The sequence below is a fragment of the Pristiophorus japonicus genome, chromosome 6, assembly GCF_044704955.1.
Source record: "Pristiophorus japonicus isolate sPriJap1 chromosome 6, sPriJap1.hap1, whole genome shotgun sequence".
Taxonomy (NCBI): Eukaryota; Metazoa; Chordata; class Chondrichthyes; family Pristiophoridae; genus Pristiophorus; species Pristiophorus japonicus.
In genome coordinates this window covers 182,218,854-182,232,223 of record NC_091982.1, presented here as the reverse complement: position 1 = coordinate 182,232,223, position 13,370 = coordinate 182,218,854, and the positions used below count along the sequence as shown (strand labels likewise).

Genomic DNA, 13,370 nt, shown 5'->3' with positions numbered 1-13,370 from the left:
TTGTTTAAAAACTGCTACAGGGTAAATCTCTAACATTTTCCAATTCTGATGAAAGGTCACCGACCTGAAACGTTCTTTTTCTCTCTCCACAGATGTTTCCTGACCTGCTGAGAATTTCCAGCATTTTCTGTTTTTATTTCACATTTCCAGCATCTGCAGTATTATTTTGCAGAATTGAGTATATGTTTGGCATGATAAGGTGCTTTAGTGTGCATTTGTGCTGGGTGATGGAGGTGAGGGAATTTTTCGGAGTGTTGGGGAGGGTTGGGGAGTGTTGTGCATCTGTTGTTAATGACAGATATAGAGAAATTAATAGCTAGCTGTACTCACCCTTGCTACTCTTGCGAGGCCACTAAAGTGTTTCTTGCATGACATTCAGCTCCTTGGGGTGATGCTCCTGCAGCTGACAAATTCTGCAATCTTTTGCCGTGCCTGATGCACATCATATTTCGGGATCCTTCTCCCACTGCCTGGAAAGATAAGTTCCCTCTGCCCTCACCTCTTCTATCAAGACCTCCAGGGAGGCTTCAGAGAATCTGGGGACTTGCCTGCAACTCACCTTTAAGCAGTTTCTTCCTTCACTACTCCATCAGCGAAATCAGCCAAAAGGGGTGCATTCCCACTTTAAATAGACCTCTGGCTGACCCACCAGAAATTGCAGTACCAAAGTATATCAGTCAAATGGGTGGGTCAGATTATAATGAGGCTCGGGACCTACTTTCTGCTGCAGTGTGTGAGTTTCTCACTAACACAACCACCCACCTGCCCAAATCCTGTCTGGAGTTAAAATTGAGGCCCACATTTCTGTGAAGAGCAATTTTTTAATTAATGCGTTTTAATATAACTTCTTCAGGAATAAGTTAGCATCACTTCATCTGTTACTGTTCTCTAAATAAAATATAATTTAATTACTTACAAGTCAATGACAAGAAAGAAAGATAATGTACAATTTACTATCCAGAATGAACCCTACAATGTGCATCTATGTAGGTCTTCCTACAATTATCTTTAAAAATGGTGTGGCAAACAATAATTTTTGGTGGACTTACCCATCAAATAGCTGGTTTTTTTCACATCAACAGCATCAAATTGCTTTTTATTCCACACATACACTGCATCCTGGAAGATGTTAGAATGCAATACTTTAGAAATTGGCATGTCATTATTGGATAAAGCATTCATTGAAATATATAGCTGTGAAAAATATCAATAAATACTTTTCTGGTACTGAGCCATTTGTCAATCAGATTTGTATTATCTTTTCGATTGCCATTTTGTTGGGTACTTGTTGGATATTCGGGGTCAGGAGTTCCTTGAGGAGTCATGTACATTCTTCCTCCTCCAAGTATGACCTGGAAAAATAAATATACAGTTACTCTTTTTCACAAAGAATTTAACTTAGGATAAACTGTCAACAACTGAAAGTCTGCAGACCCACAGCAATTACTCAGTCAATTGTGCATGTGCAGAGATCCTTTCTGGCTGACCTCAGTGTGATCTGCAATTGACAGTTGTCCTGCTGGCTGCACATCACGTTTCATAGAAATAGGTCTGAGACCAGAAGCTACACTATAATCATAGGCTAATATTGGTGTGATAGAGACCATCTTTATTTACAGTGTATTGTGCCCTGCAAAATTATATATTTTTTCCTGCACAATTACATTTTGACCACACAAATAGATCCAGATACCTACTTCTACAAAACTTCAGCTTGGCTAAATTAGTACCACTCTCACCTCTGAGCAAGAAGGTCATGGGTTCAAGTTGCACTTTACGATCTGATCACACCATCTAGCTGACATTTGAGTGCAATACTCAGGGTGTGCTACATTGTCAGAGATACAAGTGTTAATCTGCCTGTACAGGTGAGCATAAGAGATCCCAAGGTCACAAATTAAAGAGGAGTAGAAATTCTCCCAGGTCCTGGCCAAAATTTACCCCTCAACCAACACCATCAAAAACAGATTAACTGGACAATCATTTTGTTTGTAAAACCTTCCTTGTGTAATTGGCTGCCATGCTTGCCAATGTATTAACAGTGACTGCGCTTAAAAAGATATTAATTGATTATGAAGCACTTTGACATGTCTTGAGGATCTATATAAATGTAAGTTCTTCTTTCAGATTATTTATTGAGATTTGCTCTCAGAATGCCTGTGCAAATTGTACCCGTTTTGAGAAGTGTTATTTTTCCTCAAGTTTCCGCTCAAACTCATTTGCATAATTAACCAGCGCAATCAGGAAATATTTAAAACTTAGTTTATTAAAAATTCTTTAAAAATATTCCTTGATCTATTTAAGAATGGTAATGGTGCAGTTTGATTAATACAGTTGAAAATGGGTTTAATCGCAAAAAAATCTTTTGCGCGGTTACACCAATTTGGAGCAAATTGCGACGAATAAACAGTGCAACCGAGCGGAAACTCTACCATAGCATGCTTACAAACATACAATTAGGGAAGTTTTTCAATTTTTAATGTGACTTATATTGAAGCCATAAAAATGCTGCCAAAGAAACAGAAAATACCGTGCAGGTCTCAGTGAAGATAATATTTTTAAAATTCACAATAGAATGTAAGAAAAATTACTTTGTTTCCTGTTGTGCCTAAAATTCTGAGTTAATTTTACACCCATTCTGAACCTTCGTAATTGCAGGAAATTTGTGTGTATGGCTCTTTAGCATATGGGTAAGGCTGAGAAGCGTTTGGGCGCAGGGATTAATAGACAGGCATAAAAGATCGAGGAAATTGGAGAGTAGCATAATTGCATGTATAACACACTCACACCCGAGTTTGCTTGATGTTTTATGTCAGGTATTTGCCTTACTTCAGATCAGGGAGGACAGGGGTGTTTAACAAGTGGGACAATGTGGAACAGGATAAGTTGGAACCAATGGAAGGTGAAGGATGGAAGTTCAGCAAGGAAAGTGGTACAGTAGTTACAACTGGATGTGATAAATGTATGTTCTTGGGAGAGGGGCTGAGGTAGAGACAGAGGCGGACAATGTTGCTGAGTTGGAAATACGTGGTCTGGGTGATAGATACAATGTGAGGTTTAAAGTTCAGCTTATGGTTGAACAGGATGCTAAGATTGCCAATAGTCTGGTCCAGCCTGAGAGAATAGCTGGGGAGGGCAATAGAATGGTGATGGGGCCGAAGATAGTGGATTTGGTTTTGCTGTTATTTAGGTGGACAAAGTTGTGGCTCATCTAAGACTTTCTTTTGGACAAGAAGTTTGACAGCACGGAAGCAGTCAATAGGAGTGTTAGAGCTGGGCATCATCAGCTTACATGTGAAAGTTGACCCTGTGCCTGCAGAGGATGTCACTGAGAGGCAGTACAGAGATAGGAAGACAGTGATGTCCAGCATAGATCTTTGGGGGAATCCCAGATATAATGGTATGAGGAGGGAAAAGAAGCCATTGTGGAGATGTACTGCTGCATTCAGACAGGTAAGAAAGGAGTCATGCAAGGACAGTACTGTGGAGTTGCACAATGGAGGAATAGAACATGAATCAATATTGGAAAATGTCTCTTAAATTGGCTGGTCACTGTTCAGGCATATACTTAAGTGAAGTTAACCATCAGCAAAAGGCTGAAAGTGGTTAAAATGATATTAGAAGCAAGTATGGAAAGTAACTGTAAAAAAATAATATTTAATTAGTTATCTATTCTAAATATATTATCAGGTGAACAAATGAATCCTTTATTCAAAATGCAGGACTATTATAAAAGAACATTGAGGTTTGACTAACCTCTAAACCTGATAAAAATAAAGAAATAAAACTTACATCAATATCTGTGTTAGTTATGAGCTGATAAGCAATGTCTTTGCAACCATCCTTAATTGCATCAAGTGGCAAACTGGCATCACTATACCAATCTCTGTTTGCAACATGGGCGTAGGTAGCAGCTGGAGAAGCATGTTGAACCCGAGTGGTTGTCACAATGCCAACTGACTTTCCTGAACAAAAGAACAAATTTAAAGATTAGCTAATATAGATACTGGAATATTAGGTCCTTCATTGAAACATTTGTGAACTCATCCCTTTTTGGCGTGGAAGCAAGTCATCCTTGATACGAGGGACTACCTATGATGATCATAGTTACTGATAAATCCAATAGGGAAATGATAAATCCAATAGGGAAATAAGGAGAAATTTCTTTACTCAGAGAGTGGTTAGAGTGTGGAACTCGCTACCACAGGAAGTGGTTGAGATAACTAGTTTAGATACTTTCAAAAAGAATCTAGACGAGCACACAAGAGAAAAGGGAATAGAACAATATACTGAAAGACTAAAATGAGGTTAATGGAATGGGAGGAGACTCATGTGGAGTATAAACACCAGCAGTTGCGCAGTCAGACTTGTCCCCTTTTTTAAAGATGGTTGCGATCACTGCATCTTTAAGATCTCCCGGCGTGTTCTCCTCTCTCCAGATGAGAGAGATAAGGTGTAAAAAAGGGGACAAGTCCGACTGCGGCAACTACAGAAGAATCTCCCAGCTATCAGCCACTGGGAAAATTATCGCTGAAGTCCTCCTCAACCGTCTCCTCCCTGAGGCCGAGGAGCTTCTCCCGGAGTTGCAGTGTGGATTTCGTCCCCTCCGGTGCACAACGGACATGATTTTTGCAGTGCGACAGCTGCAGGAAAAATGCAGGGAGCAACGCCAGCCCTTATACATGGCCTTCTTCGACCTTACAAAGGCCTTTGACACTGTCAACCGCGAGGGTCTATGGAACGTCCTCCATCCTCCGCTTGCTCCATGATGACATGCAGGCCGTGATCCTTACCAACGGATCCATCACAGACCCAATACACGTCCAGACTGCGGTCAAGCAGGGCTGCGTCATCGCCCCAACCCTCTTCTCAATCTTCCTCGCTGCCATGCTCCACCTCACAGTCGGCAAGCTCCCCACTGGAGTGGAACTAAATTACAGAACCAGTGGGAACCTGTTCAACTTTCGCCGTCACCAGGCCAGGTCCAAGACCACCCCAACCTCTGTCGTTGAGCTACAGTACACGGACGACGCCTGCGTCTGTGCACACACAGAGGCTGAACTCCAGGACATAGCCGACGTATTTACTGAGGCGTACGAAAGCATGGGCCTTACAAAGGTCCTTCACCAGCCTGTCCTTGCCGCACAACACTGCTCCCCAGTCATCAAGATCCATGGCGCGGCCCTGGACAAGTGGACCACTTCCCTTATCTCAGCAGCCTCCTATCAACAAGAGCAAGCATTGACAAGATCCAACACCGCCTCCAGTGTGCCAGTGCAACCTTCAGCTGCCTGAGGAAAAGAGTATTTGAAGACCAGGCCAACATTCCCACCATTGAAGCACTGACCATACTTGATCAGCTCTGCTGGGCAGGCCCCACAGTTCGCATGCTAGACATGAGACTCTCAAAGCAAGCGCTCTACTTGGAACTCGTCCACGGCAAACGAGCCAAAGGTGGGCAGCGGAAACGTTATAAGGACACCCTCAAAGCCTCCCTGATAAAGTGCAACATCCCCACTGACATCTGGGAGACCCTGACCAAAGACCACCCTAAGTGGAGGAAGTGCATCCAGGAGGGCGCTGAGATCCTCGAGTCTCGTCACCAAGAGCATGCAGAAATCAAGCGCAGGCAGCGGAAGGAGGGTGCGGCAAACCAGACTCCCCGCCCACCCTTTCCCTCAACCACTGTCTTCCCACGGTGACAGAGACTATGGTTCTTGTATTGGATTGTACAGCCAACTAAGAACTCATGCTAAGAGTGGAAGCAAGTCTTCCCCGATTCCGAGGGACTGCCTATGATGATGATGAAACACCAGCACAGACTAGTTGGGCTGCATGGCCTGTTTCTGTTATTCTATATATTGTATATTCTATCTAATTCTATGCATTATTAGCCATTTAGGTGTGAAGAATCATTAGACTTTCATGACATTCCTCAGCTTGATCGGCATAAACTTCACAAAGAGCTTTATAAAAAGGAACTTCCAAAATTTGTAATGAGATGGAACAAGCTGCTTTGCGACAATGTACATAATCTATTTGTCTGAGTCATGCAGTTTATCAAGAATACATCAGTAGTGGGGAAAATGTCAGAAATAATTATTAAAGATGTAGTAGCAGCGCATTTGGAAAGCAGTGACAGGATCGGTCCAAATCAGCATGGATTTATGAAAGGGAAATCATGCTTGACAAATCTAGAATTTTTTGAGGATGTAACTAGTAGAGTGGACAAGAGAGAACCAGTGGATGTGGTGTATTTGGACTTTCAAAAGGCTTTTGACAAGGTCCCACACAAGAGATTAGTGTGCAAAATTAAAGCACATGGTATTGGGTGTTATGTATTGACGTGGATAGAGAACTGGTTGGCAGATAGGAAGCAAAGAGTAGGAATAAACGGGTCCTTTTCAGAATGGCAGGCAGTGACTAGTGGGAAACCGCAAGGTTCAGTGCTGGTATTAGATAGTTACAATATATATTAATGATTTAGATGAAGGAATTGAATGTAATATCTCCAAGCTTGCAGATGACACTAAGCTGGGTGGCAGTGTGAGCTGTCCAGAGGATGCTAAGAGGCTGCAGGGTGACTTGGACAGGTTAGGTCAGTGGGTAAATGCATGGCAGATGCAGTACAATGTAGATAAATGTGAGGTTATCCACTTTGGTGGCAAAAACAGGAAGGCAGAATATTATCTGAATGGTGACAGATTAGGGAAAGAGGAGGTGCAACGAGACCTGGGTGTCATGGTACATCAGTCATTGAAAGTTGGCATGCAGGTACGGCAGGCGGTGAAGGCGGCAAATGGCATGTTAACCTTCATAGCGAGAGGATTTGAGTATAGGATCAGGGAGGTCTTACCGCAGTTGTACAGGGCCTTGGTGAGATCACACCTTGAATATTGTGTACAGTTTTGGTCTCCAAATCTGAGGAAGGACATTCTTGCTATTGAGGGAGTGCAGCAAAGGTTCATCAGACTGATTCCCGGGATGGCAGGACTGACCTATGAAGAAAGACTGGATCGACTAGGCTTATATTCACTGGAATTTAGAAGAATGAGAGGGGATCTCATTGAAACATATAAAATTCTGACGGGATTGGACAGATTAGATGCCGGAAGAATGTTCCTGATGTTGGGGAAGTCCAGAAGCAGGGATCACAGTCTAAGGATAAGGGATAAGCCATTTAGGACTGAGATGAGGAGAAACTTCTTCACTCAGAGAATTGTGAACCTGTGGAATTCTCTACCACAGAAAGTTGTTGAGGCCAGTTCATTAGATATATTCAAAAGGGAGTTAGATGTGGCCCTTACGGTTAAAGGGATCAAGAGGTATGGAGAGAAAGCAGGAGTCGGGAACTGAAGTTGCATGATCAGCCATGATCATATGGAATGGTGGAGCAGCCTACTCCTGCACCTATTTTCTATGTTTCTAATATAAATATGCCTGTCTGTATTTATTAATAAATAAATGTTGTTCTGGACAAATGAATATAAGCACAGAAGTGCTATTCTGGGTTAGCATGGGAAAAGTCCAGGCCTTGACTGCTCCAGCCGCGAGACCCATTTCAACACCGCCCCCTGCCCCGAACTTATCTTACTGCTGCCAGCCTACACTTGGTGCCGGCAGAGGATCTCCTGGCCGGCTGATCTTCATCTCCCCATCACCCCTCCCTCCCCATTGGCCAGCTGCTGTTTTTCACCCAAAATTGACCAACAGCTGACTGGCGCCATTCAAATGAGGCCTGGCAGTTAAAATCAGTCCTATGTTTTACAAATGTTTCAATATCTGTTCCAGCTTCATAACAGACAATAATAAGTAATAATAAAAATAACAATAATAATAATCTACCGGTCATCAACCTGAAACATTAACTCGGTTTCTCTCTCCACAGATGCTGTCTGACCCGTTGAGTATTTCCAGCATTTTTATTTTTATTTCAGATTTCCAGCATCTGCAGTATTTTGTTTTTATAATAAGTAAATATCCAAAAAGAGTTTACATTTTATGATTTAAATTGAACAAATAATTGAGAAAAAAATCCAATTGTTTGGAAACTTATTCATCACTCTGCCCTAAAAGATTTTACATTCACAAGGTCTACTTGTATTGAACTGGTAAGCTAGGTGACCCAGTTGCACATTTCGCCAATATTGAATTACACTTTGAACAGAATGTTAAATGCAAGGGAAGACATGTATATGTTTTCCTTCCTTGAAGGTAGACAACTTGTTAGTGCTAAGTGTTATATATGAAAACTTGTATATACCCTGTACAGCCACCAGAGGGCTCATCCCTTGGAGTCCCAAGGGATTCCATAATCCCTTGGGAGCACAGGTATTTAGGGAGGCTTGACAGGTTGGAGAGGCACTCTGGAGACCAAAATAAAAGACTAAGGTCACACTTTACTTTGAGCTCACAGTATCCAGTCAGACTCTTTCTTCATATATAACACTAAGTATCCTTGTAAATGATGCCGAAGTGAAAAGTATTGTAAATGCAGTTGGCATTAGGTAGCACAGGGATTTCATAGAACCTCACAGTTACAAAACGAATATGGTTGGGCTGTTGTGACTCGTCAATAGCGAGTATTTTGAGGGAAGAAATGTTCTGGTTACTAAGTGGAATAATAGTTTTTGAATAAATTTATAATGTTATATATGGGCCACCAGAGCAATACATCTCCACTGCATTGAAAGTACAGCAGTTTGAAAAATCATAATGGTCACCTTTATTGTTTCAACTATTTTAGGATTTCTTCCCCATAAGTTTTATTTGCTGAGGATAAATTGATTATTGAAGGTAGATTTGTATATATAAAATGTACCATACCAGCATCTTTTGCCCTCTTAAGTACTGACGTGACCTCATTGCCAAAAGTTGTGCTACAGTTTTTTCGTCTGGCAGCTGCACTCAGTCCAATGGTTCCATAGTTTGCTTTTATTCCACACAGATAAGCAGTGGCTGTCCCAGCACTATCAGGGACTTGATGATCTACATTGTATGTCTAAAACAAAAAAATACATTGTTTTCAGAGCTTTAGTGAATTGGTATTTCAGTGCAACAAACTATAATGTGCAAGATTTCTATGGGTTTCCACTTGTTCCCAAGTAGCCTTATTACATCTAGACCTGTGTACCTTGGAAAGAAGAAATGTCACTGATACTATTTCTGGATTTCTGTAAGTGGATTTGATTTTAGTGTGGAAAAAAACAACCTTCTCCTCACAGTAATTAGAAAAATATGTGAGGAAAGCTCAGAGGCATCAAATTTGAAAGTCTTGCCTGAGAATCTGGCATCTACTCAGGTCACAAATTGAATTTCAGCATACTGGGAGTAGTTATTGATTTTATAACCAGTGTACTGGGACAAATGCAGGCATCGCAGGGTTCCCCACTTTGTTTTCAAAGCACTACAGGAACAAGAATGCCGTGAAAAATGTAAAAATGTTATAATAATTTCTTAATTTCAGTTCTTAGTGTCCATATCACTGTGAATCATTTTTAATGTAATAGAGCTCCAAAATAGCTGGAGAATGACCATATTACTCTTATTACTCGGGGTATCCCTTAGTGAATTAAATAATGCTGTACAAGTAAATTTAAACTTAATTTTGGCTTTAGGCTACTTCAGAAATAATTAAAATTATATTCCTGTTATGTGATTAAGTCCCACCATGAGTGTTTGAGTCATCATGAGCTATAGTGGCAAGCAGAAGATCCAACACAGAAATTGGCAGCCATGGATCAGTTGGTAGCACTCTCTGAGTCAGAAGCTTGTGGGTTCAAAGTCCCAATCCAGAGACTTGAGCACAAAAATCCAGGCTGACACTCCAGTGCAGTACTGAGGGATGCTGCACTGTCGGACATGCCATCTTTCGGATGAGATGTTAAACCGAGGCCGCATCTGCCCTCTCGGGTGGACGTAAAAGATCCCAAGGCATTATTTTGAAGAAGAGCAGGGGAGTTTTCCCCGGTATCCTGGACAATATTTATCCCTCAATCAACATCACAATAATACAGATTATCACATTGCTGTTTGTAAGAGCTTGCTGTGCGCAAATTGGCTACCATGTTTCCTACATTACAAGAGTGACTACACTTCAAATGTACTTCATTAGCTGTAAAGCATTTGAACATCTTGAGGTCGTGAAAGGTGCTATAAAATATAAATCTTTTCTTTTTTGAAATGGCACTCGCCATTCATTACGCTTACAGCTGCACGCAGACTTTGCATGGGCTTTTGAGCGTCAACTTACAGTCATCAGAAGTCCAAAACAGCACATTGCCCTCTATAGGGGATCTGCGACCTGTGTGAACATGGCAAGTAATAGCGTGCCTGTTCAACCAATCAGATTGAAAAATCCTTACTGAGGCAGAATCCAAACCAGGATCCTTGCAGAGTCCAAACCAAGAAGTGTAAGTTAGAATAATTAATTCAATGTAAAATCATGTACAGAAAGTGAAATAAAGAGAGGGAACGAAAGATGGGATTAAGAGAGAGATAAAAGGGACAGAAAGACAAAGTAAAACATTTTTTTAATTTAAATTTCAAATTTTTGAAAAATCGACAAATGAGTAAATTTTCAGTGCCAGAGAGGTTTTTGGTAGTAATTAAGACTCATCACACTGTTAAAAATGCATTTACACTTTAATGGACAAGCCGTAACATTTTCTGGCATGTTTAGTGGGTAACTAGTGGGGAAGTAATGCAACCTCATTCCTTTCATGCCGAATGGCAAGTCTCTTGGTGAGATACCGGTGTAGCAAAGCTTGTGGAGGAGCAGGTCAAATTAGACAGCAATTTCCTGATATCTGCGCTTAACTGCGCATATGCGAAAGCCGAAACTTCCTGTCCGATTTATTCCTTAATAACAGTGAGTGCTGTTAGCCTCACCGTTATTCCGACTGCAAAATCCAGGCCAATATCTTTCGAAGCCAACTAATGTGATATAATCCATCTGCTTGCATCACATTGCAATTTTTTTGTAATTTTGTCAGGCTTGTAACTGACATCCCTTGGCAACACTGTACCCCTGAAGAATCACAGAGCGTTACAGCACAAAAACAAGCCATTTGGCCTAAAATGTCTGTCCAGCATCTTTTACTACACGAGCCAACTCGTTCAATCATGCTCTCTGACTTGCTCTCCATTCCCTTTAATATTCCTCAGTTCAAGCAACAAATTCCCTTTTAGAAGTATTTCTGCATTCTGCTTCAACATATTCTAACTAGCCTCTGTGTAAAGAAATGTTTCCTAACTTTACTTTAATTTATTTTATGATTATCCGATGAGGCACATTGGACACAAATTTACGAAAGCATCTGAGTTGAGTAACATTTACGTAAAGGTGAATTTTAATTTCCCAATCATTCAATGGACAATGGTGAGCCATTTAGCATTGAGGGCAGGTCAGCTGAAAGATTTGTAAATATTATAAATGACTGTTTTCTAACACTGCATGTTAATGTGACTAGGGATAACTAGGTATTTGATTTAGTCTTTAATAACAACGATTATATAGGAATAGACCTCTTTGTGGGGGAACATCTGAGCTACTGTGACCACAAAATTATTAGATTTAAACTGTCTCATAGTTTCCTGATGGAAACCTGTCCAATAAGTTTGCCCCAGAATGACTACCCTCTAAATGGAGACTAGGGCTTCAGTTTTGCTCTCTCCCCACTTTTCCTGGGCTGTTCATCATGGTATTTCCTGGGACTCTCAATGCTTCTCTGAGTCCTGAGCAAGTTCGACATTGCCTCTTCCAATCAATGTCACTGGAGATCCACTCATAATTAGATTATAAACAGAAAGGCGAGAAGGAATTTTTTGATACAAAGGTTTGTTAGAATATAGAATGAATTACCACAATTGATACTGAAGTGGAGCTGGTCACTGAATGGACAAAGTCAAACACAGAATCACAGTTAATTCAAATGTAAAAGGAATGAGCTTTGAGGAAAGATTCAAGCTCTACAATCTGGAAGGAAAATAGTTACAAGAGGATCAAATCTCATTCAGGTATATAAAACATCAAATGTTATGGATAAAGTAAACCAAAATATTACTTTGAATTAAGCCAGAAAAATGGGACCAGAGAATATGAATTAATAAAAAGTAAATGTAGCACAGATACTAGGAAAAAGCTTCTTTACTCAGACGGATGCATATTGGGAATAATCTGCTTGGTAATGTAGTAAAAACATTAAGGGCTAAATATTTGGTTGCGTATAGATTTTTAACCAATAAGGGAATTAAGGGTTACGGGGAGCAGGCGGGTAAGTGGAGCTGAGTCCACGGCCAGATCAGCCATGATCTTGTTGAATGGCGGAGCAGGCTCGAGGGGCTAGATGGCCTATTCCTGTTCCTAATTCTTATGTTCTTATGTTCTTATGTATCACTCATTGTTTGGGCATTATGGGTGCCGATTTGGCTTGAAAATAACATCCGAGCACCATGTGCGCACTTCTGGTGTGGGCCGTGCCGGATGCCATTTGGTGAGGGCGGTAGAGTGGGCGTTGGGTGCGTGCGCTGGGCGTGTAATGCTGATTTGATGCCAGTGCTGCCATTTTCAAACTTAACGCTGGAGCTAATGCTCTCTCTTAACCTTGCACAGCTGAACATGTGTTTCGCAGCGGGAAGAACTCTCCCCACCCCCACCAGTGCTATTTAAAGGAATCATCACCTACTTACGGATTAATTGCTGATTGATTCTATTCGCTGTTGCTGAGTTTGTAGAAGTGCTTGGTGCTTTCTAGTTGCCCAAAGTTGCCTAAAATCTACAAGGAGTGGTGTGACACATGCTCAGGGACTTGGTATTGACTTGCAAGGGGTCTTCTTGCAAGTCAATACCAAGTTGCTCCCAGACATGGGTGCAGTAGTTTGACCTGCAGCATGAAAGGGAGAATAAGTAGAGGCGACACAGAGCAGGACAAGTTGCTAGAGGCAGGAGAAGGAGGGGGAGAAGAGCAGGAGGCCATATTCACCCATGGCCTCCAGGGATCAATTCTCCTACCTGAACCTCAGCCAGGAACTGCGCATGCGACATCTCCGTTTTACTAAGGAGGTAATCACTGAAATCAGCTACCTGCTGTCGGAAAATCTGCAGCCTCAGTCCAGGGTGAGGACAGCATTTCTAATGGCTGTAAAGGTGAGCGTGGCCTTGAACATCTTTGCATCGGGCTCTTTCCAAGCTGGAGCTGGCGATATGTGTAACATCTCCCAGTTCGCCATCAACTCCTGTATAAGGGAGGTGAATGAGGTTCTGTATGCTGATTACATTCGCCAGATAGAAGTAGGCGGTGCGAACACACAGCTTCACTAGGATTTCAGGCTTCCCCATGATGCAGAGTGCCATTGACTGCGCACATGTT

At 41.5% G+C, this 13,370-nt stretch overlaps 1 protein-coding gene across 1 annotated transcript in view; it reads right to left on the bottom strand.

The window, feature by feature from the left end:
- LOC139266233 (intestinal-type alkaline phosphatase-like) overlaps window positions 1-13,370 on the bottom strand; it is a 54,810-nt gene that overhangs the window by 18,528 nt on the left and 22,912 nt on the right. Inside the window, exons 5-8 of the mRNA XM_070884062.1 lie at window positions 8,827-9,001; window positions 3,793-3,965; window positions 1,218-1,352; window positions 1,050-1,119 (exon numbers count right to left, since the gene is read on the bottom strand). Of these exons, the coding sequence (XP_070740163.1) occupies window positions 1,050-1,119; window positions 1,218-1,352; window positions 3,793-3,965; window positions 8,827-9,001 (553 nt within the window). The remainder of the gene's footprint in view (window positions 1-1,049; window positions 1,120-1,217; window positions 1,353-3,792; window positions 3,966-8,826; window positions 9,002-13,370) is intronic.